Source organism: Capra hircus, chromosome 6, assembly GCF_001704415.2.
Source record: "Capra hircus breed San Clemente chromosome 6, ASM170441v1, whole genome shotgun sequence".
NCBI lineage: Eukaryota > Metazoa > Chordata > Mammalia > Artiodactyla > Bovidae > Capra > Capra hircus.
Window position 1 is genome coordinate 72,763,213 of NC_030813.1, and position 25,534 is coordinate 72,788,746.

The 25,534-nt window shown below is 39.6% G+C and overlaps 1 protein-coding gene and 1 pseudogene across 3 annotated transcripts; one reads left to right on the plus strand and one right to left on the minus strand.

Annotated features, from left to right (window-relative positions):
- On the plus strand, positions 1 to 25,110 carry LOC102180114 (RE1-silencing transcription factor-like). Of its 3 annotated transcripts, XM_018049492.1 has the most exons (5): positions 234 to 344; positions 1,241 to 1,356; positions 6,494 to 7,397; positions 13,150 to 13,233; positions 19,491 to 25,110. In XM_018049492.1, exons 3-5 carry the CDS (start codon positions 6,503 to 6,505, stop codon positions 21,506 to 21,508), a joined length of 2,997 nt encoding a protein of 998 aa, XP_017904981.1. In that variant the 5' UTR covers positions 234 to 344; positions 1,241 to 1,356; positions 6,494 to 6,502; the 3' UTR covers positions 21,509 to 25,110. The 3 variants fall into 3 exon arrangements, with proteins under 3 accessions (XP_017904982.1, XP_017904981.1, XP_013820103.2); XM_018049493.1 differs by lacking the exon at positions 1,241 to 1,356 and having other exon boundaries at positions 1 to 344; XM_013964649.2 differs by lacking the exon at positions 234 to 344 and having other exon boundaries at positions 569 to 1,356.
- On the minus strand, positions 4,612 to 5,422 carry LOC102179841 (annotated as a pseudogene).

Consider the following 25,534-nt stretch of genomic DNA (forward strand, 5'->3'; position numbering starts at 1 on the left):
TCCCGGGAGTGGCGGCGGCGGCGCGGGTCGGGTGCGCGGCGCAGCCTCCTGTGTTGGAATGTGCGGCTCCCGCGAGCTCAGGGCGCAGGAGCAGAGTAAGCGCCGCCGAGGCCTGGGGCCCCAGAGCCCGCTGTGGGTGGCGGCGGCGGCCCGGACCGCAGGGCGAGAGCCAGTGGCTTGAACACTCTGTGCAGCCCCACTGGGTCTTCGCGGGCCTCGACGGGCCCAGCGTCCAACTTTTCCACCCTTACCCTCCCCTCCCCCGAAACTCCTGCAACAAAGAAAAAGTAGTCCGTGAAGGAGCGGCGACGCGGGTCGTCGCCCCTCCTCGCCCAGGAAGGCCGGTAAGCGCGGCGCGGTCTGAGGCACGGTCGGGTGGGGGCGGCGGGCCGGCCGGGCGGCGGTGGCCGCTAGAAGGGGAGGGCGCGGAAGGACGCGGAGCGAGGCGCTGTCCAGGGCTGATTTGCAGATACTGTGGCTCGGGCGGCGGCGACCGCCGCGTCGGGCGGGGGCGGGCGGCCGGGCGGGATCGGGTTACATCGTCGCCGCCGGGGGGCTGGGCCGGGGGCGTCGGTGAGGGGCGGCGCGGCGCCTGGACCCCCTCCCCAGTCGAGGCCGGGCCGCCGCGCGGGCGCAGGCGCCGGGGATGTCTTGTCCTGAGGCCAGGAGCGGAGCTGCTTGGGGCCCTAGTCCTGAAACTAACTTCCTCTCGTGCTCCTCCTGCTCCGGGTCCCGCCGCAGCCCCTCGCCTGCCGGCGGCCCTCGCGTCTTCCTCCCTCCCCGGCCTCTCCCTTTCGCCGGAAGGCGCCGTTGAGTGCGGCCGGGCTGGTTGAGTCAGCCCGGGACCCGGGCGGTTCCGCCAATGGGGCTGGACAGCGATTTCTGCGCTCGGGCCGCCAGGCCGCCCAGGCCCTGCGTGCGGGGTCGTCTGGCCGCCGGAGTCGGCGGGGCCGGGGCGCGCGTCCCGCGGGGCGCCGTGGGGGAGTGAGCCTCAGACTTCCGGGGCGCAGGGGGCCCCCTCTGGCGCTCGGGGCCGGGCGCCTCGGGAGGGCGCGCGGAGGCTCCCGGCCCCCTGCGGAGGGCGAGCCCTGGGCGGGCGAGGAGCGGGGACGACGACGACGCGGCAACTTTGCTCACTCTTCCCGGACTGGGGCGCGCGGGCCGGGAGGGGGCACCCTGGACTGGGAAGACTCGGTCTGGCCCAACGGCGCCCCGAATTTGCCCGTCTCTCCGTCTTCAGTGGTGGGGAGCCCAGGAAACGCTTCAGGACGACTTGGTGTGTCGGTGGTGCAGTGAGCGGGCCGAGGCGAGGGGAAGCGAGGGCGCCGGAGTTTGCGAAGAGCTGCTTTGTGTTTGGTACGTATTTTGAGAAAATGGCCGAATGCCTATGTCAGTCAGGAATGCCGCGGCCGAGGCCGGCGCTGGTGAAGGCAGCACGTAGGATCCGAGCGGCACTTTGGGCTTTCGGGCTGTGCGCGGACGGCCTTCCTGAGCAACGTGGGAAATGCCTGTGGGGATGGTAGTTAGGGTTTGGGGAGAATTAAGAATTACGAATCGCCTGGACTGTTTCGTTAAGGCTTCGGACAGCCTTTGCTTTGTGTGATGGCATTTGATTCCGACTTTCGTTGGTACCTATGACTCAACGAGTTTGTGTTTACGCACTTGGGTGAAACGGATTTACTGTTTGTATTTTGGGTTTAGCATTCTTTTTTTTCAGTCTTTGCCACCTGTTTTGCTTTTTCTGATTTGTAAGAGAACACCTGATTCGTGAATAACACCTTTCAGATTGGAAACTAAAATGTGAAGATCGTATATGAAAACCTCAAGGTTTCAAGGTGATCTTGTAATGGCTCCGCTTTGCAAGTGGGCCAAGTCAACCACAGTGCAAGAAAGTTGCTGATTGTGAAAATGAGTTGACTTATATTTTATATGGGGATTTGAAAGTTTCTTTACTTTGATTTGTGAAGTCTTAAATACACCAAACATATCTTCTCACAGGAGAAAAAGTGATTACTTTTTGTTTGTTTTTTACTTTTTTACAGATCAAATAATCAAAAAAAGTAAGTAGTACTTTTTCACAATATAGTTGATCCTTGATGTTTGAATTGTGGGGGTCCACTTATACATGGATTTTTTTTCAAGGAATAAATTGTAAAGTTTTTGAGCTTTGCAGTATTTTGAAAAGATTAACAAATCAACCATGCAGCCTAGTAATATCAAAAAATTAGGGGAAAGATGTTATGAATATGTAAAATATATGTAAATACTAATCTGCTGTTATTTACTACTGACAAATCTAATAGAATTTTGAAATTTATCAAGACTTTTGCACTCAACCGCCTAAGCCACCGCACTAGTGCCATTCATAGAAATGTAAATTGAGATTCATTATTAAATCATAATTGTGTAAAAGTAACCCTAGTACATACAGTACTAATGTCATAATTTTGTGGCCACCTCTTTTTAATTTTGTTGAGCTCGAGTGTTGCAAGTGTCTGCTGAAAATGCTAGGTGAGGCTAATCAGCCCTCTGTCCAGTAAATTGTGTTTTCAGTAAAAAGTCACTACTTGCAGTTTTAGCATATTTTTCATCCTGTTTAGTGCAATACCAGAAACCTTGAATAATGTCATGGACCCATACATAGTACGACTTGTGGTACTAGAAGTCCTCCCCAGAAGCAAAGTTGTGTTACAAGAAAAAGTTGAATTGCTTGATGTGTACTGGTGTAGATTGATTTCTGCACTTGAGGTTGTCCACCATCTCAAAATAAATGAATCCATACTAATTTTTTTAAATTAAAGAAAAAAGGATATTCGTGAAATCATTACTGCAGCTAAACCAGCAGGCCTGAAAACCTTGCATGTTTTGGGAAATACCTTTTTATGTCAAATTGAAATTTCACTTAAAAATTGTGTTTACTTATTTATTTTTGGCTGTGCTGGGTCTTTGTTGCTGTGCGGGCTTTTCTCTAGTTGTAGAGAGCAGGGGCTGTTGTTGTCACTAAGTCGTGTCCTACTCTTCTGTGACCCTTGGGATTGTAGCCCGCCAGCTACATGAGATTTCCCAGGCAAGAATACTGGAGTGCTCTTTAAAGTAGTGTTGCTTTGAACAGTGCTCCTGGCCACCCAGAACCGCACAAATTCAACATTAATTATGCTGAAGTGGCCTACTTTCCCTGAGAAAGAACTGTCTCTCATTCTGCCTCTAGATCAGGGAGTCTTTAAGCTCAATAGACATGATACTCTGAAAAAGATGGGAAAGGTTGTCAGTCCTATGGGAGAAGAACCCTGATAGAACATCATGAAAATCTGAAAGGATTACACCATTGAAGATGCTGTTTTTATAGGAAAAGCTGTGAAGACCATCAAGCACCAGATAGTAAATTCCTGTTGGAGAAAACTGTCCAGATGTTGTGCATGACTTAACAGGATTTACAGCAGAGCCAATCAAGGAAATTAAGAATGAGATTCTGGATCTCACAGCAAAAAAAAAAAAGTAGGATGAAGAGTTTTAAGACAGGGGTCTTGGAGAAATTCAAATCAGAAGAATTAAGATAATTTGATGGAGATGAGTGCTTTTTTACAACATGGAGCATTCTATGATACAGACAGTGAAACTAAAGCAAACCGTGTAAGGATTGATACCATATAGGAACATTTTGGGAGAAAGGAAAAAGGAAAAAGTCAAACAAAATTGGGGTTCATTTCCATCAAGCTGCATGAATCTGACTCTCCTGCCTTCTCCACTTGCTCCTCCACCTCTTTCACTCCTTAGCGGAAACCAACACTTCCTTCCTCTCAGACTGCTCAATGTGAATGAAGACTAATAGGTTGAAAACCTTTGTGATGCTCCACTTCCACTTAATGAACAGTAAATAATCATCATGTGGTACAGTTAATAAACTTATCAGTAGTGTATGTCTTGTGAAAAATCTAGTAACTTTATGGCAAGAGTCCTGAGATGTTACTGTGTCATCATCTTAATCACCTAAGTGTTCATTCTGTAGGACATAGTGTGCAAGACTCGTATTGAAGTGGATAGCCTACCCTTATATTAATATAAAGTGATTGATATTTAATATAAAATTAACTATCTGTTTTCCTGCTACTTTTTTAACTGTGCTTTCAAAAAATTACACCACCACATAGTATGCCTTTCTCCTAACTGGCAAAACTGTGTATCAGCCTGTTGTCACAGGTAAGTAGTTTTTTTTTTAAATGTGACATTTCCAATACTGTGGAACGAATATGATTGTAGTACTTTATGCCATAACATTTTTATAAAGCTTCTTTCATTCGCACATGTGCTAGACTATGAGGATGCAATCATATTGATCACATTAAATTATCATAAAGCAGTCATATTGTTGCTTCTTTGTTATCAGTGTATAAATGTTATACCCATAAATATAAATTTCATACTGTCTTTTTATTTTTGATGTCTAGCATTAGTAATGTTTAACAACATTTTTAATTGTATAAGACAATATGGGTATCTTATGGTATCATAAGTTTATAAATACATTACTGTAAATCATAAATACATTACTGTAAATATATTTTTTCTTACAATTTCCCTTTTTTTGATGCTGGAAAATTTTTACTGTTTCTGTCATCTCACAAGACATCTTTTGTTGACATTCTGCAAGTGATAACATTCAATAATATCCCAAGAGTGTATCTTTTTGATTTCTGTAATATTTATTTCAAGGAGATTTTTTAGAGAAAATTGATGACTTTCTGTCTGAGATATTACATCTTCCTGATTTATATGTTTTTCTCCCTCTTCAATAAAAGCAGTTAGAATTGAAGTGTCATTTGCTGTGATACCAAAATTTTTCAAGGCCTGTGAAGTACTGTTATTTGGGGAGAGATTGAAAATAATTGCAGTAGGTAAAGTGCTTGTTTTCATTTTTCCCATTGGAGAGGTGTTTGCTGCCACAAGTATCTGAAATGGATTGACAGTCACTGTTCAGTTCAGTTCAGTTGCTCAGTCGTGTCTAACTCTTTGTGACCCCATGAATCGCAGCACACCAGGCCTCCCTGTCCATCACAAACTCCCGGAGTTCACCCAAACTCATGTCCATCGAGTCAGTGATGCCATCCAGCCATCTCATCCTCTATCGTCCCCTTCTCCTGCCCCCAATCCCTCCCAGCATCAGGGTCTTTTCCAATGAGTCAACTCTTCGCATGAGGTGGCCAAAGTATTGGAGTTTCAGCTTCAACATTAGTCCTTCCAATGAACACCCAGGACTGATCTCCTTTAGGATGGACTGGTTGACAGTCACTGTAGGGTTTATTAACTAGCCATCAGTGGTACCTTAGGGCTTTTTTTTCTCAAGTCTCAATTTTTTACATATGTAAATAACAGAAGGGTCATCTTGTATTTGGGGAAATAGGTCCTGCTGAGGTGTTAACTGCATTTCATAGATAAGCAGGATTCAGTACTCCCAGAACCTCAAGACTAGCTCCCTGTTCTTGCCAGCTCCTTTGTCACAATTTTGGTGAGTTTGGGCTTACCAGGATGATGTATAGCCACTAGACTGTTAGCCTACAAAGACAGAGAGTGAGCTGATCATTGCGGGGCTGCATCCCAAGGCCTGGCCTTGGGAGATGCTCCATAAAAAAAGGTGCAGAGAGTCTCAAGTATCACCTGGAAGATCACAGTCATGGGTGTCAGGGTTGGGTCTCCTGTTCTTGCCGAGCCCCACCTGGCCTGGCCCTCCTTATGATTTTATTAACATCTTCTTTTCTCTAGCTTACTATATTGTAATAATACAGTATATACTATATATAACATACCAAGTATGTGTTAATCAACTGTCATCAGTAGGCTTCTGGTCAACATTAGGCCATTGGTAGTTAAGTTTTTGTGAAGTCAGAAGTTTCACTCCGATTTTAGATTACACCAGGGAGTTAGTGCTCCTAGCCCCTTGTTGTTCAAGGGCCAATGGTAGTTTATTCTTTTGAAGATAGTTGAGTTCATATGAGATTTAATTCTTGGAGCAATTATTACAGGCTTCTACTTTGCAGACCATACTTTAATCTATGCACAGTTGGCTTTTGGATTTTTTTCCCCCTTCTGATTTAGACCAGTAAACTGTTGAAGGGGGAGTTAGGAGGATAGCAGTTTACTATTCATGTATAGAATTTAAAATATACTTTTAAGTAGCTCTAAAAATGAAGGTAAATTAATTTTTCCACCAGAAAGTAAAAGTGCTTGAGGGAAGACATGCCATGTGTCAAACACTTGATAGAATTTCCTATAGGGGTCATAGAAGTTTCTTTGATGACTGCAGTAAAGAGAATTTGAGATTACAAAGCTATTTTAAAGACATTTTCAATAGTTAATGAAGCTGATTGGGTTTAAAGATTATATGGGGAAATGTATTTTTTTAAGTTACAAAGAATTACAGTGATGTTTTGTTTTAGACCAGTAAAAGTTGTGCTTAAAATGGTGCTTTTATGTTTTTTTTGTTTTGTTTTGAATGCAGAGCACAGATATGGCCACCCAGGTAATGGGGCAGTCTTCCGGAGGAGGAGGGCTGTTCACCGGCAGTGGCACCATGGGCATGGCCTTGCCAAATGACATGTATGACTTGCCTGATCTCTCTCGAGCTGAACTGGCTGCACCTCAGCTCATCATGTTGGCAAACGTGGCCTTAACTGGGGAGGTAAATGGCAGCTGCTGTGATTACCTGGTTGGTGAAGAAAGACAGATGGCAGAATTGATGCCTGTTGGGGATAGCAACTTCTCAGATAGTGATGGAGAAGGACTTGAGGAGTCTCCTGAGGTGAAAGGCGAACCCAATGGGCTGGAGAACATGGAACTGGAAAGTTTGGAACTCAACGTTGTGCAGCCACGGCCTGTGTTGGAGGTAGCAGCTGCCTCAGAAACGTACAGCTCAAATAAAGACCTTCCTCAGGAAACACCGGTAGCAGAGGACAAGTGCAAGAACTTGAAGACCAAACCCTTCCGCTGTAAACCATGCCAGTATGAAGCAGAATCTGAAGAGCAGTTTGTGCATCACATCCGAGTTCATAGCGCCAAGAAATTTTTTGTGGAAGAAAGTGCAGAGAAGCAAGCAAAAGCCAGGGAATCCGGCTCTTCTACTGGGGAAGAGGGCGATTTCTCCAAGGGCCCCATCCGCTGTGACCGCTGTGGCTACAATACCAATCGCTATGATCACTATACTGCTCACCTGAAACATCACACCCGAGCCGGGGACAATGAGCGAGTCTACAAGTGTATCATATGCACGTACACCACAGTGAGTGAATATCACTGGAGGAAACACCTGAGAAACCATTTTCCAAGGAAAGTTTACACATGTGGGAAATGCAACTATTTTTCAGACAGAAAAAACAATTACGTTCAGCATGTTCGAACTCATACAGGTAAGAGTACCTTTCTCATTAAGTGTACTGTACACCCCAAAACGGAAAATGTGAAAAATTTCAAACATCTCAGAAGTAAAGAGAATGCCTCACTGCACGCACAGGTACCCATCACCTCTATGTAACAGTTACAAATTATTTTATCACATTTGGCAGTCATACCTCCTGTATCAACTCGTACCTCAAATAACAGCTTTATTAAGATATACTCCACTTCGACACAATTCATCCATTTACTGTTAAAATGCATTGGCTTTAGTATGTTCACAGAATTGTGCAGCCAACACCACAGTTAATTTTAGTACATCTTCACCCCAAAAGGAATCCCTTCTCAGTGATTGCTGGCCATTTCTCCCCAATACCCCTTAATCACTTTTAAATTGACTCAAATCTGTGTAATTAAAGGGTCTTATTTTTTAAAAGCAATGTTTGTAACTATTGATAATTGCATTACATTTTCTTGATGTGACTTGGTACCTTTGAGGACTAATTACTGGTCTGAACAACATAGAGAAGGTAACCTAGTACTCTGCTCCTCCCATCAGCAGAGAAAAGGGCTGGGGAATGCTGTTTGCATCAGATCCCATTTGCAGTAGTTGTCACTCTGTAGGACTGAACCCCGTGCTAAAAGTGAGTCTTAGTGAGGAGAGGAATTGATGTTGCAGTGGTAGGCATAAACAAGAAAGCTTGCAGATGAAATTCCATTACGAGAAATACATTTGCAGCAAGATTTTTAAGCTCCAACAGATGGCTTCTGTGTAATTTAAAATCTGGTCTAGACTACTTCGCAGTCTCCTTGGAATTTGTTTTAATTTGTAATTAATTGTCTCCAGGCTTTAAAACCATTTTGTTTCAAAAGTGAAAAAAAAAGTACAAACATTTCAAAATTACATGGCATAGGAAAGGAGAGTTTCTTGGGAATCCTACACCATTAATCACTTAACTGTTTTAATTAAACAAACTATTAGACTAAACTAACGGAGAAGGCAATGGCACCCCACTCCAATACTTTTGCCTGGAAAATCCCATGGACGGAGGAGCCTGGTGGGCTGCAGTCCATGGGGTCGCTAGAGTCGGACACACACGACTGAGCGCCTTCACTTTCACTTTTCACTTTCATGCATTGGAGAAGGAAATGGCAACCCACTCCAGTGTTCTTGCCTGGAGAATCCCAGGGACGGGGAAGCCTGATGGGCTACCGTCTATGGGGTTGCACAGAGTTGGACACGACTGAAGCGACTTAACAGCAGTAGCAGCCACCTCACCAACAGTATCATAAAACAAGTTCCAGATACCAAATATACTTGTCATAAATACTTCATGTTCCTTTAATAGTTTTGTGAAACGTTGGGGCCTAATTTAGGATTGGCCTTAATGTGTAGAACTTTCAGGTAGTAACTGACATATGGCAAAATGCATGAGTTTTACATGTACACATTTATGAATTTTTTTAAAACGGTGTTATTGACCATGGTGAATATTTACAAATCTATACTCATAACCAGGCTTCCCAGGTGGTGCCAGTGGTAAAGAGCCCACCTGCCGGCACAGGAGACATAAGAGACCCAGGTTCGATCCCTGAGTCAATAAGATACCCTGGAGGGGGGCATGGTAACCCACTCCAACATTCTTACCTGGAGAATCCTATGGACAGAGGAGCCTGGCAGGCTAGAGTCAGACTCAATTGAAGTGATTTAGCACTTACCTAACCACCATATGTCATCATAAAGAATATTACCAGTGTCTTTGTCGTACTAAATTTTGATTTTATTAGTGTCAGTTATATTTTAATACTTTCAAAATTGTTGAGTCACTGAACAATTTAAAAAATTTCCCCCAAATCTAAAAATGTTTTCAACGATACTAAGTTAGTTGATTTAAGAACATTTTAAATGTTCTTAACATTTAAAAAGAAAGATGCAGAGATCTGGAAAAATTTTACTTTTAGTATAAATTTCCAACTTTTTATGTGAATTTTTTGAAACAAAAAAAGTTATTTATTTGTTTCTGGCTGCTCTGGGTTCTCCTTGCTGTGCTGGAGCTTTAGGGGCTACTCTGTAGTTGCAGATTTCTCACTGTAATGGCTTCTCTGTTGACAGAGCACGGGCTCTTGGCTCATGGGCTTCAGTTGTGGTATGGGGGCTTAATTGCCTGGTGATAGTGGGATCTTCCAGACCAGGGATCAGACTTGTGTCCCCTGCGTTGACAGGTGGCTTCTTAACCACTGGACCACCAGAAGAGTTCAAACCTTTTTTGTTACAGTGGTTTTTTTTGTCATTTAATTATAGTCTAGGTGCCTAATTTTTTTAATATTTTGAAATTTTTTTTTGTTATAATTAGCATACAGTATTTTAGAGACAACTACAACATAGTGATTTAACATTGTTGCATATCATGAAATGATTAGGTGACTAATTTCAATGGCTGTATTTTATATACTTCATCATCTATTGAATAACTTTCCCTCACCTTAAGGTAAGGTTGATATTTCCACAATAATATTATGACTTCCATAGGTACGCATATCTCATTTTGCATTTTTAGTGTTAAACTTAGTATGTCTTAGTACTTTTAAAAAGCTTCCTTCCCCACCACCCCCCATTATGTTTATTTGTGGTGTTTAAAAAAAAAATTTCAGAATAATTTATTGGTGTATAAATACAATACTGTTTTGATTATGTAAATTCTGAGGGTACCTCTGGTTTTAAATGCATGCATGAAAATTATATTTATGGAAAAATTAATTTATCTAGTGCTAATGAGCAGAAATATAGAAATGATCCACAGGAATCACTTGTTACTTATTTCTCACTTAGGGAACCTTTTCAGGTTTACTTAGTGGGTCTACTGAGTGCTAAGGGTAAGGTGCTTTTACTCTGCTAATCTTCAGAAAAATTTGCTGAGGAAGCAGGGTGTTTAATTACCAAAGGCCTGAAGAGATGTTCCCAGGGTCACATGCAGCTAAGATTCAAAGTTCTGAATCTCTTTTTATAGGTAATTATCATGGTAAGCGGCTGAGGATTTTTATTTGAATCTTCACTTAAAAGATTTTTCATTTTGTGGGTTTGATATTTAGCTAGTTCACAATTTCTACTTTTTTTAAAACTAATTTTTATTGAAGTACACAAATTCTACTTTGAAAGATTACATTTTTGCCTTATGTATGACTGAAAAAGTCCTAGCATTTGTAGAGTATTTATGCCTGGTTTGGTGAGTGACACAGTTGGAAGCAATCTATTTGTTACGAAGAATTTTAAAAGTGAATTATCCTTAGTTGATCCTTCATGTAAATCTGAAAGGGTATTAAATTTTTCTTCCATTCACTTTTTTTGGTAACAGCTTTACTAATATACAGTTGATAAACCATACAAATCACCGTGGATTGAACTATTCTGAGTATTTCATATAAATGGAATCATGTGTGATCTTTGGTGGCTACCTTCTTTCACTTAGTGTATTTTCAAGGTTTATTCATGTCATACGTACAGTACTTGTCTTCCTTTTATTGCCAAATAATACTCTGTTGTATGGATAAGTAATATTTTATTCATCCATTCATCAGTTAATGAATATTTGGGTTATTTCCAGGTTTTGGCTGTTACGAGTAATGCTGTTATGAATATCTATGTTTTTGTGTAGATGTAGTATTTTTATTTCTCTTGGTTAAGTATACACCTAGGAAAGAAATTGCTAGACCATATGGTAATTATGTTTAATCATTTGAGTAACTGACAAATTGTTTTCCAAAGTGGCTGCACTGTTTTACAGTCCCACCCGTACTGTACTGAGGTTCTGAATTCTCCACAAATAATTCTCCTAACAAATATATTTTAACATCTGTCATTTTGATTGTAGCCATCCTTTGGGTGTGCTGTCTTCATGTCTGTGGTTTTGATCTGAATTTTTCTAGTGACTAATGATATTGTGCATCTTTTCATGTTTTTATTGGCCATTTATATGTTTTCTTTACAGAAATATATCAAACATTTTTTAAGCTGTCTTAAAATTCTTCCATGTCAAAGTATGCATTTTGTTGCTATGATGTATTCACAACAAATCTATAGCTACTGACTAATAACAACTGAATAGTTATTAAAAATACATTTAACACTCATCAATGCTTTCTGTTTTTTTTGTACTTGTCTTTTCCTTATCCCATTTTTTTAGACACATCTATTACTGTAACTTGGAGAAGACAATGGCACCCCACTCCAGTACTCTTGCCTGGAAAATCCCATGGACGGAGGAGCCTGATGGGCTGCAGTCCATGGGGTTGCTGAGAGTTGGACTCAGTGACTTCGCTTTCACTTTTCATTTTCATGCATTGGAGAAGGAAATGGCAACCCACTCCAGTGTTCTTGCCTGGAGAATCCCAGGGTCGGCAGAGCCTGGTAGGCTGCCGTCTGTGGGGTCGCACAAAGTCTGATACAACTGAAGTGACTTAGCAGCATCAGCAGCATTACTGTAACTTACAAAATAACAACTGACGTTTATTGAGGGCTTTGTGTGTTAGGCACTGCATTAAATGCTCTGCGTATATTTTCTTGATTTAAATTGTGGCTCAGAGGTTAAAGCGTTGGCCTCCAATGTGGGAGACCCGGGTTCCATCCCTGGGTTGGGAAGATCCCCTGGAGAAGGAAATGGCAACCCACGCCAGTATTCTTGCCTGGAGAATCCCATGAATGGAGGAAGCCTGGTAGGCCACAGTCCACAGGGTCGCAAAGAGTCAGACAAGACTGAGCGACTTCACTTTCAAAGATACTTTTACAGAAAAAGAAGCTTGTCCAGAGTCATAATTACTATCTTGTGGCCAAAGAACAGGTGAAAACAAATTATCAAGCCTTTTTTTTTAATGTAATGTTCCATTGTGTGAGAGACAGCTGCTTTTATTTTTATTTATTTTTTAATTTTTCTGGCTGCACCCTGTGGCATATAGCATCTTTGTTCCCCATCCAGGGATCCAAACCGTGCCCTCTGCATTGGTGGTGCAGAGTCCTAACCACTCGACTGCCAGGGAAGTCCCTATCAAGCTTTTTTAAAAAAATATGTTTTGTGGTTGACAGTGTGTGTCCTAAAAATACGTATTTCCTGCCTTTGAGTCTTTTAATTCTTTAGTAAATTACTGGCCTGTCATCTTCAGTTACTCTCATCCCTGTCGGTTAATGATTATAATTGCTTTAACACTGACCTGACTATTTTATAAATGTTCTGGCTACCACTTGAAAATTTTAGCTTGAAACAATAGCTTTCTCACTCAAAAATGTTATTGCTTGAAGCTAACAATTTCAAATAGTAGTTTTATTATTTATAAAGACCAAAAAAATTACCCCAAATTACTCAAGTCATAGCATCAGAAAATTTGGGTAGATTTTTAAAAGAATATCATTGAAATATAGTTGATTTACAATGTAGTGAATTTTTTTAAGGATAATTCTGTTTTTAAAATGTTGCTGATAACCTGATCCAAGATAGTTTTTCAGTTCTTAATATTTAATGTAATAACATGTAGCATTACTGTGAAAATTAAAAGGGCTATGAGAATTCAGAAAGCCAATGATACTTTTTATTAGCAAAGCTGAAATAATGTAGTTATGTGTGTTTTAAATGATCTTTCTAATACATGATAAAAATTGATCATTTTGCCAGGAACAGGGAAAAAAATCTTCAATACTGCATGATGTGTATATGGTTGATAAGAATGGTATTTGCATTATTTTATCATATTTGAACACTAATCATTATATTTTTGTAGGTGAACGTCCGTATAAATGTGAACTTTGTCCTTACTCAAGTTCTCAGAAGACTCATTTAACCAGACATATGCGTACTCATTCAGGTTGGTAAGAAATGGGAACTTAAAAGTGTTTTTTATTGTAGTGCTTTACAATGTTGTGTTAGTTTCCACTGTACAGCAAAGTGAATCAGTTATACAGTATACATATCTATCCTTTTTAGACTTTTTTCCCATCTAGGTCACCACAGATCATTGAATAGAGTTCCCTGTGCTATAAACAGTAGGTTCTCATTAGTTATCTATTTTATCATAGTAATTCATATATATATGTCAGTCCCAATCTTCCATCTATCGTTTTTAGGAAAGTGCCACTATAAGAAAGTTCTTCTAGACTTGGAACTAGATCCTAAATGTTTATTTATAGCATAATTCTGAAATTAGAATTAAAAATTAGTGGTCTACTAGGGTAGAGCTGTATTAAATGGAGATTCCTAACCAGGGAGTCCATAGGTGGAATGTCTAAAACCGAATGTAGATGTATGTGTGTACTTTGTCCAGGCGGAGGGTCCTTAGTTGTTATCAAAACTTCCAAGTTCCATGATGTAATAAAAGTTGAACATAGACCAAGGCTGGTTAATCCTTTTTGAACTGCCTCTGCTTTCTCATACTCCCACCCAGCTGCCCTTGCCTCCCTTAGCCTCCAACAGGGCATAACACCAAGTTTCATACTGTGTGGTTACCAGGTTCCAGGGATTCCTTCTTAGCTGCTGAGTTTCTGAAATTTGGATTTGTTCTCTTGGGAGTTGATAGGGCTTCTGAGGGCTGATTTATAAAGAGCCAAACTTTAAAGAATAGTAGATAACCAGGATTCCAATTATTAACTTACAATAGATAAAATATAGGACCATAGCAAGTTGAAGATTTATATCCCCTCCAGTGACTGAAATTATCAAGAGCACCAACCAGAATTGGTCTCCATTATTAAAAACGTAGATAGATGGCAAAGTTAGGTCAATATTAGCATAGTGGTCTTGAATGGATAATTCGTTTTAGTCACACTGGCCCTTGGTGAACACGCACATCTGATCAGCGTATTCTCCTAAATTTAGAGTATATAGCCCCGTGGGGGAATTCTGCTAAAATTTTGCTGTGTACCAAAGTGTATATAGACCCAAATCCCTTACCTTAGGATAATAGTTTGTGCTGTTTAATTGGATAGCCACTATCCATATGTGGTTACTGAGTTTGTGAAATGTGGCTGGTTTGAATTGAGATGCAGACCTGAATTTAAACAATATGAAGAAAATTATATAAAATCTTTTTAAAATATTGATTACATTTTGGCATGATGCTGAATATAGTGGGTTCAGTAAGTAAAATTATTGTTACTTGGTTTTTTGGGTTTTTTTTTTTTAGCCTTTGTAATGTGACTGCTAGACAACTTAAAGTTGCCTCTGTTTTTATTTTATTTCTGTTGGGTATTGCTTTTTTAAGTCAGTGATTAAGACTCGATTACAGTATGAATTCTAATTTGAACAGCTGTGAGGGATCACAGCATGTTTACTGGCCCTTCTTGACCTTACATGCTTGTCAAGTTTTATACTTTGAATGCTCCTTCTCAATCTTCTTGACTGTTGAATTGAGTCACATAACCAGAAACCTGTTTTTAGTATTACTTTTGGGTGCTTCATGGTTTCACTTTCTGCGGGTAACATGGATGCTTTGTTGAGGATAGGCCATCATATCCTACTAATATTTGTGCTGTAGCCTTTAAATAAGAGTTTTTCATGACTTAGATCATTTCCATTTTCATAACTGTCTTGTGATAGTGTGTGTGTGTGTGTGTGTGTGTGTGTGTGTGTGTGTGTGTGTGTGTGTGTGTGTGTGTGTGTGTGTGTTGCTTAGTCGGGTCCGACTCTTTGCAACCCTATAGACTGCAGCCCACCAGGCCCCTCTGTCCATGGAATTCTCCAGCAAGAACACAGGAGTGGGTTGCCATTTCCTTCTCCAAAAGGAACTATAGAAAGAAAGAAAGGGAAGTCATTCAGTCGTGTCCGACTCTTAGCAACCCCATGGACTGTATAGCCCACCAGGCTTCTCCATCCATGGAATCTCCAGGCAAGAGTACCGGAATGGGTTGCCATTTCCTTCTCCACTTGTGATAATAAGTTCTGTTATTGTCCCCATTAAAGCCTTGAAGAAATACAACCATTTTTTCTGTGGAATGTCCTCTCTTCTGGATTTGTCTTTAGCTTTCTTGTGGTATCTTTAGTTTTTCCTAGTTCCCTGTGCCTTGTATAACATGTACACTGGTAATTAAGTCTAAATGCTTGAATTGTAAGTGTCTCAGTTGAAATATCTGGTCAACCTTATATTAGTGTCACTGGATCAGAATGACAACACACTTGTATGTTTTTCATTGAATCTGTAATACTATTGTCACTGTATAAATGTTTTTCTCTGTTTTACACCAAACAATAATAATTGCCTGAATGATTTTGTATTGATTACTGTTATCTTTTGTTATATTTTAAAGTTGATTTTTACTAGTTGCCATTGTAATATAACAAATTTTTTTAAAGTGTTAACAATGAGTAGCGGTTACTATTTATTGTATGCATGCTGGGTACTAAAAAATTGAAACTTGTTATCTCAAATCTTAGTACCTCTAGAATACTTAAATCCCAGTTTATAGATTAGGACACTGGTTTTGAGAAGATAAATGTTTTATCTAAGGTTAATTTGTCATTCCTCCAATTTAGAAGAGCTAGGGTTTGGCTTCAGATTTTCACACCCTCATTTTTAGTCATCAGCAGTGTTTACAGAGTATTATGGCTCAGCAAATGGCTCAGGAAGCTACAGGATAACGAAATTGGAAACACAAAGTATGGAAATAGCAAAGCCACCATCTTTTATTGGATGCCAATAATTTGTGAGTCACTAACAGGAAACAAACATAGCTAGTTTGTTTTGTGTATAAGTGTGCTGAATTATTTCCAGTGGATCCTGTATTACAAATCATTGAGGCTAAATGTCAAATTGGGAAGGTAGCCTTCCTAACTGGGTTGCATGGAGTGAACATCTTGGGTGCTTTCTCTGTGGTCTGGAGTCTGATTTTTACAGGTCAGCTTGGGTATTCACTTCCCTGTTCATCTTTTAGGGAAGAGAAGTGTGTGCTTAGATTAATTTCTGGAAGAGATTAGGCTCTGTTGAGTTGGTACATTTTAGCTAAAATGACAAATTAGTTAATAAAACAAAACCACATTGGTTATTTCCTTGGAGCAGTTCCATTCAGGTAGGTCTTCTGAGGCCAAAGTAAGAAGGGATCAGAGTAATGGTGTGGTGAAATATATAGACACACTAACCTAATCAGCTGTTATTCTGTGTTTTATTTGTGTTTGCAAGTAATGGTTTTGAAGCCTCCTCACTTAAATAGTTTAGAGATCCTGATACATTCAGTTTATGTTTGCCATTATATTTTTGTATGTATCACCCTGGATAGTTCCCCCATTCTCCTAGCGTAGGAGTTCATTTCGAAAATTTTTAAACAGTATTTTATTAAGTCTAATTTACACACATGAAAATGCACACATCTTAGGTTTACAGGTCAGTGACTTTATATATGTTTTCTTTTATTTGACTGCCATCTAGGTGAAGACACCAGCTGTTTCTACTACCCTTAGAAAAGTTCCCTCTTTATTCTTTCCAGTCAGTACTCCCCTATTTCCCCTCAACTGATAACTCTGATTTCTGTTAATTTTTTTTTACTTCTGTAAAATGTTTTTGAGATTCATTCCATGCTGCATTATCTGAACTTTTTGTTTATTGCTGAGTAGTATGCCCCTATTACTGTTTAATTAGAAATTCCCTTTATACTCTTCCTGGGCTCTTTTTGATAAGAATGTGCCTTACATCTGTAATTTATTTAGGAAGAATAAAATAGACATATGACACATTCATAAAAGTAAAATTAAAAATGAGTGAATATTCCTAGAATTGGAAAAGGGAATTAAGTTAAAACTGTTGGTACAGGGCAAAAGAATGTTCATTCAGCTAGGTATTAATAAACTGAACTTGATGAACTGATTTTTCAATACAATAAAGATTTAATGACAATAAAGCAAAAATGGGGGTGGAGTGAAGGAAGTGGTTAAATGATATCATCATAGTTTTAAGCAGAATCCTAGGAACTCCCATTCCCTGACTGTTTCACACGTGGAGGCTTACACCTTACTTGATGCGGGCTGTGTAAATACCCTCATTCATTAGGGCTTATAAAATGACATTTATTTATTTATGGCTATGCTGGGTCTTCATTGCTGTGCAGGCTTTGCTCAGGTTGCGGTGAGCCGGGGCTTCTCTTGGGGTGCTCCCTGGCATGGTGTCTCTTGTTGGGGAGCACAGGTTCTCGGGGGCACAAGCTTCCACAGTTGTGGCAGATAGGCTCAGTAGTTGAGCCTCTCAGGCCCTAGAGCACAGGCCCAGCAGTTGTGGCACACAGGCTTAGTTGCTTCTCAACATGTGGAATCTTCCTGAATCAGGGATCAAATCTGTGTCTCCTGCATTGGCAGGCAGATTCTTTACCACTGAGCCACCATGGAAATCCAAAAAAAGACATTTTCATTATAATTCTTTAATGAACTCAAATATTTTCCTAAAGTGATACTCCATTCAGCTACTCTTTGTATACTCAAAGGCAGAGTTTATATATATAGTAAGGCAAGATAAGCGCATGAAATCTTCCCTTTTGTTTAGTCATTCTATAACTTAGACCAGTTTATTCCAAAAGTCATGAATTACGGGTAATGTATATTGACTGTTTGGCCATCTGTCCTATACTAAGTGCTCGGAATGGATTGGATTATTTATAGTTTACAACACTTAAGAGTACTTTACAAATGAGGAAATTGAGCCTTAGAGAGTTTTCAGTACTTTGCTGAAGACCCCACGATAAGTTGCAGAGCCCCATATTTGATCCCTCCAGGTATTCTTATTGTAGAACAAGTTCTTAACAGTTACGTCACGTTTCTTTTCCCCATTCTGTGTCTATATATGTTAAGTAGATGTTTGTCTCCATTTAAGTCATTTAATGGAAAGGACAAGATAGGACCAAGTAGAGAGTAATGCATTGTGTTGTTAGAAATCTGTTGGTAGACTAATATGTGGTCACTGACAAAGGGAACGTAGTCGTAAACTGCATTTTCAGTCTGCCATACCTGAACAAGTTTTTGTGATCTGTCGTCAGACATCTTTTTAATCAGGTAAAGCTTAGCATCTTTGTGGTTTTATCAATGTCTGAATAGTTTTGCTTTATGAAAAAAGATTTGGTGTGAATTTGAGAATGTTCGAGAGATGAATTTTCATAAATGTCAATTTCCATTTTTCTGCTATGCATTCGATTGGACCAGTGGGGTTTGGATACCGTTTGGTAATATTTGCTAGACTGTGATCTAGATGGGTATGTATTCAGGTAGAATGAGTTAAATCTTATGCCTTTCATTTGGGGGTGGGTGGGAGGCTTCGGGTCTTGTATGTGCCTGTTGTTATGACTTCTTGTTCTTATTTAATATGCCATATCTATTTGTATGCCCCTTTTCATTTACCTAGTTCCTTTGCCCAGTCTAGAAGAAGGTGGGAGAAAATCAAGAAAAGATGTTTAGCTTGTTAAACTTTTTCTGTAGAACAGCAACTCTGGCACTGGAAAAGTTTGACTCAGCTCTTGCCATAAAGGACAAAGGGTTAAATTGAAAGAAAACATGTTTTGCTCCCTGAGGCCAAGGCATTGTTTTAAAACTTTCACATGGAAGGTCTGGGAGTGTGGCAGAGAGTGTAAAATACTTGAAATTCCATGGTTCATCTTAAATGAATGTATGGGAATTTTATGTTCTATTCCATTATATGTTTAACTAAAGATAAAAACTTTAAAATTACCTTATCTCTTTGAGTGCCCTTGTCCTAGAATTAACATTAAGAACCCAAGCCCGAAGGGGTAGCCTCCAAAAAAGCCAGGATTAGTTTGCCAGTAATTGTTGTATACTTCTTGATGAATCTGTGTTCTTTACTAGTGATTAAAAGCATTAGTTAATGAATTTTTGAAATATGATTAATTGAGATAATTATTTTTCCATTTGATATGAGAATCAGTCAAAGGATAGAGCAAAGATATACAAATAAATATGGTAAATATAAGTTGCATGATAAAGTCTTCATGAAATAGTTCTGGTGGTTTTATTTTATATATATATATATATATATATATATATCTATATATCTCTCCACTTCTTGATGAACGTATTTGAATAAATCTTGAATTCATTTCTTAATGTGTGCCTTCTGTAACATCTCTTGTCTACCTTCAGGTGAGAAGCCATTTAAGTGTGACCAGTGCAGTTATGTGGCCTCTAATCAACATGAAGTGACCCGCCACGCGAGACAGGTTCACAATGGGCCTAAACCTCTAAACTGCCCACACTGTGACTACAAAACAGCAGACAGAAGTAACTTCAAAAAACACGTGGAGCTACATGTTAATCCGCGGCAGTTCAACTGCCCTGTATGTGACTATGCAGCTTCCAAGAAGTGTAATCTGCAGTATCATTTCAAATCTAAGCATCCTACTTGTCCTAATAAAACCATGGATGTCTCAAAGGTGAAACTAAAGAAAACCAAGAAGCGAGAGGCTGACTTGCCCGATAACAAAATCACCAGTGAGAAAACAGAAACAGAGCAGACAAAAGTAAAGGGGGATGTGACAGGGAAGAAAAACGAGAGGCCTGTAAAAGTGGAGAAGAAAGAGAATGTTTCAAAAGAGAAGAAGCCTTGTAGTAATGCCTCAAGCCAAGTGACCACCAGAACGCGCAAATCTGCCATGGAAGGTAAGGAAGTGGATGTGTCCCCGGGAAACAATTCAGAAAAAAGCTGCAAAAGCAAGAAAAGCAAAAGGAAGGTGGAAGCTGAAGCCCATTCCTTACAAGAGCCTGTTAATGATGAGGAACCTGTGACAAAAAAGAAAAAGAAGGCAGAAAGCAAATCGAGAAATAGTCAGGAAGTGCCAAAGGGTGACAGCAAAGTAGAGGAGAATAAAAAGCAAAACATTTGCGTGAAAAACAGTACAAAGAAGAAAACTGTGAGAAGTAAATCCTGTAAGAAAAGCAGCCAGCCTGCTCAGAGGAGGCCCACTCAGATGGAGTCTGCTCAGGTGGGGTGTGTGCAGACGGAGCCGCTGCCGTCTCCTTCTCCTCCCTCTCCCCCTCCCATGGGGTGTGGTGAGGTCGAGGCTGTCCAGAAGGGGCCTGTTCACATGGAGCCATCTCCTCCCATGGAGCCTGTTCAGATGACCCCTGTTCAGATGGAGCCTTCTCCTCCTCTTCCTCCTCCTCCCCCAGAGCCTGCTCAGGTGGGGTCTGTTCAGATAGAGCCTCCTCCGCCCCTTCCCCCTGTGGGGGATGCTGAGATCGAGGTTGTTCAGAAGGAGCCTGTTCAGACAGAGCCGCCTCCTCCCACAGAGCCCATCCCCAGAAGGTCTCCTCGAAAAGATAACAGAAAGGAAAAGTCCAGCATGCTGAGTGAAATGGCACGGAAGGAGCAAGTGCTTATTGAGGTTGGCTTAGTGCCTGTTAAAGACAAGCAGCTTCTAGAAGAAAGTGCGAGTGCACAGGATCTCTTCGCACCATCACCACCCCTGCCAAAGGAAAAGTTAAAAGGGGAAGAATCGGAAAACCAAAATGTGTTCCCTGCAGGCGAAGGAAATAAAGAAGCCCCTCTTGGAAAAGTGGGAGCAGAAGAGGCAGATAAGAGTCTGGCTGGTGTTGCTGCTGTTATCAAGGAATCTGCCAACACTTCATCCTCTGAACAAAACTTGAATATGCCAGAGGGTGAAACTTCAGAGGATAAACCTCAGGCTGAAGCTATGCTGTGTGCAATGGAGACGGACACTGATGAGAAGCAAGCAGAGAATTTCCCCAGCAGAGACTCGGCAGTTGAAGAACCAGTTTCACCACCACTGCCTTCTCTACCGCTAGAAAAACATGAAGCCGTGTCCACAACTGCTGTGGCATCACCTCCTGTCACCGTGGCAGTAAATGAGCCTCAGGAAATGGATGAAGACGAAGGCATCCACAGTCATGATGGAAGTGACCTAAGTGACAACACGTCAGAGGATAGTGATGATTCTGGATTGAACGGGGCTCGGCCAGTTCCACAGGAGACCAGTGGGAAAGATGGAAAGGATGCCTTGGCTGTCAAAGTGGCCGAAGGAGATTTCGTTTGTATCTTCTGTGATCGTTCTTTTCGAAAGGAAAAAGATTACAGCAAGCACCTCAATCGCCATTTGGTCAATGTATACTTCCTTGAAAAGGCAGCTCAAGGGCAGGAGTAATGAAACTCTGGTCAAGGCTTCAGTTCTTAGTGTATAAGGTCTCTGACATTTTATATTCATTTGGAGTAGTAGACAGCCTTTTGTTTTTAAAATTAATTACTGTCCAATCTTGATTTTTAAGTGGCACCCTTTTTCTTAGGACTCCGTGTACCTATTGATGTACACATTTTAGTAAATCCAAGGGAGTTAGCATACTAAACCAGCAGTCATCTAAACCTGTTAGCTTTTTAAAAATATTTTTATCTTTTGCCTTTAACTGAACCAAGGATGCCAAGGTGGTATTAGAGCATTCTATCACTTTGTTCAGCAATAACTTGTCGGTTTTTTCCTCATGTCTATCTTCCTGTTCACTTTAGTTTATTCTTCATTCCTTGTTTAGCCCTATAAAAATTGGCTTAAATAGCAAATTACTTGAAGAATTTGCCTGCTTTATTTAAAGTTAGCACTTTAAAATTGTGTTAAAGATGAGAAAATACATTGAATTTGAAGAGAAATTCTGCCAACAGTAGATCAGTTCAGGTATTTACTTCCTGAGTTTTGATCAATAGGTATTTCTTACTTGTGTCTATGTTAATTGTCATAAAAAACACTGATTTTGGTGTGTTTTTTTTGTTTTGGTGCTTTAATGGCTTAAGGTTGCACTTTTAAAATCTATGCAGTTACATTTTTTTTTCCCTAGAACTAGCATTTTTGTTGAACAGTAATACTTTATACATATATTTGCATTTTATGTTTTCCTCTTTGGAGGGATGCTTTTAATCTTGTTTGCAAAAGGGCAGGTTTTTTTTTTCCCCTCTTTGCTGCAATTGTCTTGCAGAATATTATTGTGTGCAAATTTCTGAGCAAATGAAATATGTAGGTTCAATTCATATATATGCCAGAGTCTGCATTTCAAATGTTATTTATTTTAAATGGATGTAGTGAAATCATAGCTCTCAGTTTGAGCTTTACAATAAATAAACCACTAGGTCCATATTGAATGGATATTTATCTCAAGTATCAACCATAAGTAAACTTTTGACGTGTCTTAGTACATCTACTTCCTAAAAGTGCAGTGTTAAATTGTTATCTTAGAGGAAAACTTCATTCGTAGATGATTGTTGCTTATGTCTACTCCGCTGAATAAAGGGCTGTAATTTTTATTTGGAAACTGCAAATCTGGAACTAGGAGGGCTAAGTACTCCTTCTAGTTACACACAATATGAGTTTGTGAGATTCCAAAGCCATAGCTGTTATACAGAAAACCTAGGATGAGAAAGGTAGTATGAGTGCTGGTAGACCAGCTGCCACTTCCTGTGAATACAGTAGAAAAGGCTGGTGAAACTGAAGTTCAGTCCAGATTTAAAAAATCACGCTTTCTCAGGGATTTCCACCAACTAGTGGGTGTCCTGGCTGTTGCTGTGACTTCCTTTTTCTATATGTGAGGCCTCAAATGAGTTGTAGCTATTCTGGTGTTCCTATGAGGGTACTTTGTATGGAAGAGTATATACTCCCAAACTTTGTTGGTAGATTCTTTGGCCAGTCACCGAAGAGCATGAAAGAATCCAGCAAAGGATTTTTCTTACTGATAGCAGTTACTCATTGTAGTCCGGTAAAGTATGATCCCGATAGGGAGCCTTGAGTAATTTCAACCCTCCCATATTCTTTTCTGAAATTACCACTTTATATTTCATTTATTTTCTTTTGTCTGATGATGTCTGAGAAAGGTTTCAGAGTTCGACAGTGCAACGTGAAAGATTAGGAAAGGTATTGAAGTATTGGTGGGAAACTTGATAAAAAATCATAGATGGAAGTTTGTTAAAAGACATTTGAACTTGGAATTGACTGGGAGGCCAAAGATACAAAGAAGCAGAAGACTCTCTCAAGACATGAGTAAGTTGTGTGTTACTGGTGTGTGTTTTGTGTGCATGATGGGGATTTGTAAATGATGTTGAATTCTAAGCTCCGACAATCACTGTCAACGGAAGATCAAGCTGCAAATATTTATGTTTTAAATTATAAGGCTAGTTAAACCTTTCTAACAACTATTTTTAATGTTCATGGGTACATTTTGTATGTTATCTTTTAACAGTATATGTGAAAAAATTCATATTAAGTACAAATTGCCAACTGGGAATCAGTTTGGTAAAGAGGTTTTGTGGATTCTTTGATACTTCAAAAAAAAGTTTTGACTTCTGGGGAATTTGGTTAATTTTCTTATCTAGATTTTAAGGCTAGAATGCCAAAAGCGAACATATGAAGGAAATTAAAACCCTTTATTAAAGTGATCTGTGAAAACATTGTTACTGGAAATTGAGTGGACTTGAGGCCTTTCTTCCAGAAAACAAGGACTTGATTGTCAGGCCTATATTAGGTTCTGAAACTTAATGCCATGTATTTGTACTTATAAAAAATTGTTTCAATGAAAAGTATATTAGTAATAAGAACTTCTGGTCTAGTTGGGAGTTCTTCCATTTAAAAAAATGTGATATTTACGTGGAACTGTTTTGAGTCTTTTTGTTTTCTCAGTTTCCCCTCCACTGGATAGGACTGAAGCTAGAATTTTTCTCTTTTAATAAAGGAATGAAAGGTGAACATGTTATTTGTAAGTTGATATTTAGTCCTAGAGCAAAAGTTGAAAGACTAGAATATGTTATAAGCCTAATCCTAGGTAGCCTTATAAAAATATCTCTTTTAACTATCTTCTGAACCTATATTCACATTGGTTTTTAAGATATATTAATTTATATATTTTTTCTCTTCAGAGCTGCTTCTGTGGGGCTGTCCCCCTCTTTTTTTTTTTTTTAAATTGAGGTGTCATTCACAAAGGGCTGCATTTTTTGAAAGATTTCTTATAACTATGGCTGGGTGTTTTACTCTAGTCTTCCAAGAAGGGCCATTCTGACTTTATTGTGACTTTCAAAGTGACTTCTGAAGTCACTTTGAAAGTCAATTCTGAAGTCAAGTGGTCTTTAACTTTGGGGACTATTTTGCATGTAAGTGCTAATTCAGATTTAAGCTTGAGTCATCGCATATCATCCCATGAATATTGACAATGGACAGAATACTTTTCCTATAGTTTCAGTTCTAGACTGAAAAGCTTGGGAAGAAAGTTCATTTTCTTTTTTGCACATATCAGAAAAATAGCTACTGTGCAGAGTTTCCTTGTTGACCTCAGCAGGTGAACTGGACTGCTAGTTTTAATTCAGACTAGATTGGATGGCATTTATATTTTCACGTGTATACATAGGCTCTCCCCATTTTCATCAGCATCCATTAGTTTTTGAACTTTATGAACTGGCATTGAGACATGACAACAATGTTTTGTTGCACCAACTTTTATTAATTTTTACAGTGCAATACATGTTATTTTTCAGAAACAAACCAAAGTTTAATTTCTCAAGGTTCATGCTGTTTACTTCAGCAGCATTTGATGGAAGATCTTTTATATACATTTGTAATAGATGAAAAATAAACCAGACTGCAAATCCTTCTTTCTTTTTAAAGCAAACCATGTACCAAGTTTTTTGGTTCAAATTGTATAGGATAAGTTAAATTGCATTCTGTTAACCAATATGCATATTTCTGTAAGTATAGTTATGTTGAAATAAAGTTTTAAAACATTTTATGGCTTTGTTTATTATTGGTATATCAAGTCAAATTTATTTGGCTGAAATTATGTGTATTAGTGATTTTCAAAATCTTTTACCCACGGTAACAATAACTCACGGTAAGTAGAAAGATTGTGGCAGACATTGTCCTTTGGGCTAACAGTCCCAGTGGGTAGTACTTTCAAGCCTTTCTTTCTGTAATTTGTTTTCTGGGAGGTGGAGCTGAAGGTCGGGGAGGAAAAAACCTGCAGACGATGTATAGGAGGTTTTCTGTAGTAATTTCTTTCTAAGTACAGGTCCCTTTTATTGTTTTCATGTACAGGCCCCATCATAGTTGCAAGCCTGATACTAATTTTGACTCATAATTGGGAAAAGATGTACTGAAGAGAAAATTAGAAGTTACATTGAATGTTCACTAGTTTAAGGATTTTACTGT

Bases quoted from the DNA above. Each gene is read 5' to 3' on its own strand.
- LOC102180114 (XM_018049493.1), top strand. From the start codon at position 6,503: ATGGCCACCCAGGTAATGGGGCAGTCTTCCGGAGGAGGAGGGCTGTTC. The intron at 7,398-13,149 runs GTAAGAGTACCT...ATATTTTTGTAG, and splicing joins GCATGTTCGAACTCATACAG to GTGAACGTCCGTATAAATGT. The intron at 13,234-19,490 runs GTTGGTAAGAAA...GTCTACCTTCAG, and splicing joins ACATATGCGTACTCATTCAG to GTGAGAAGCCATTTAAGTGT.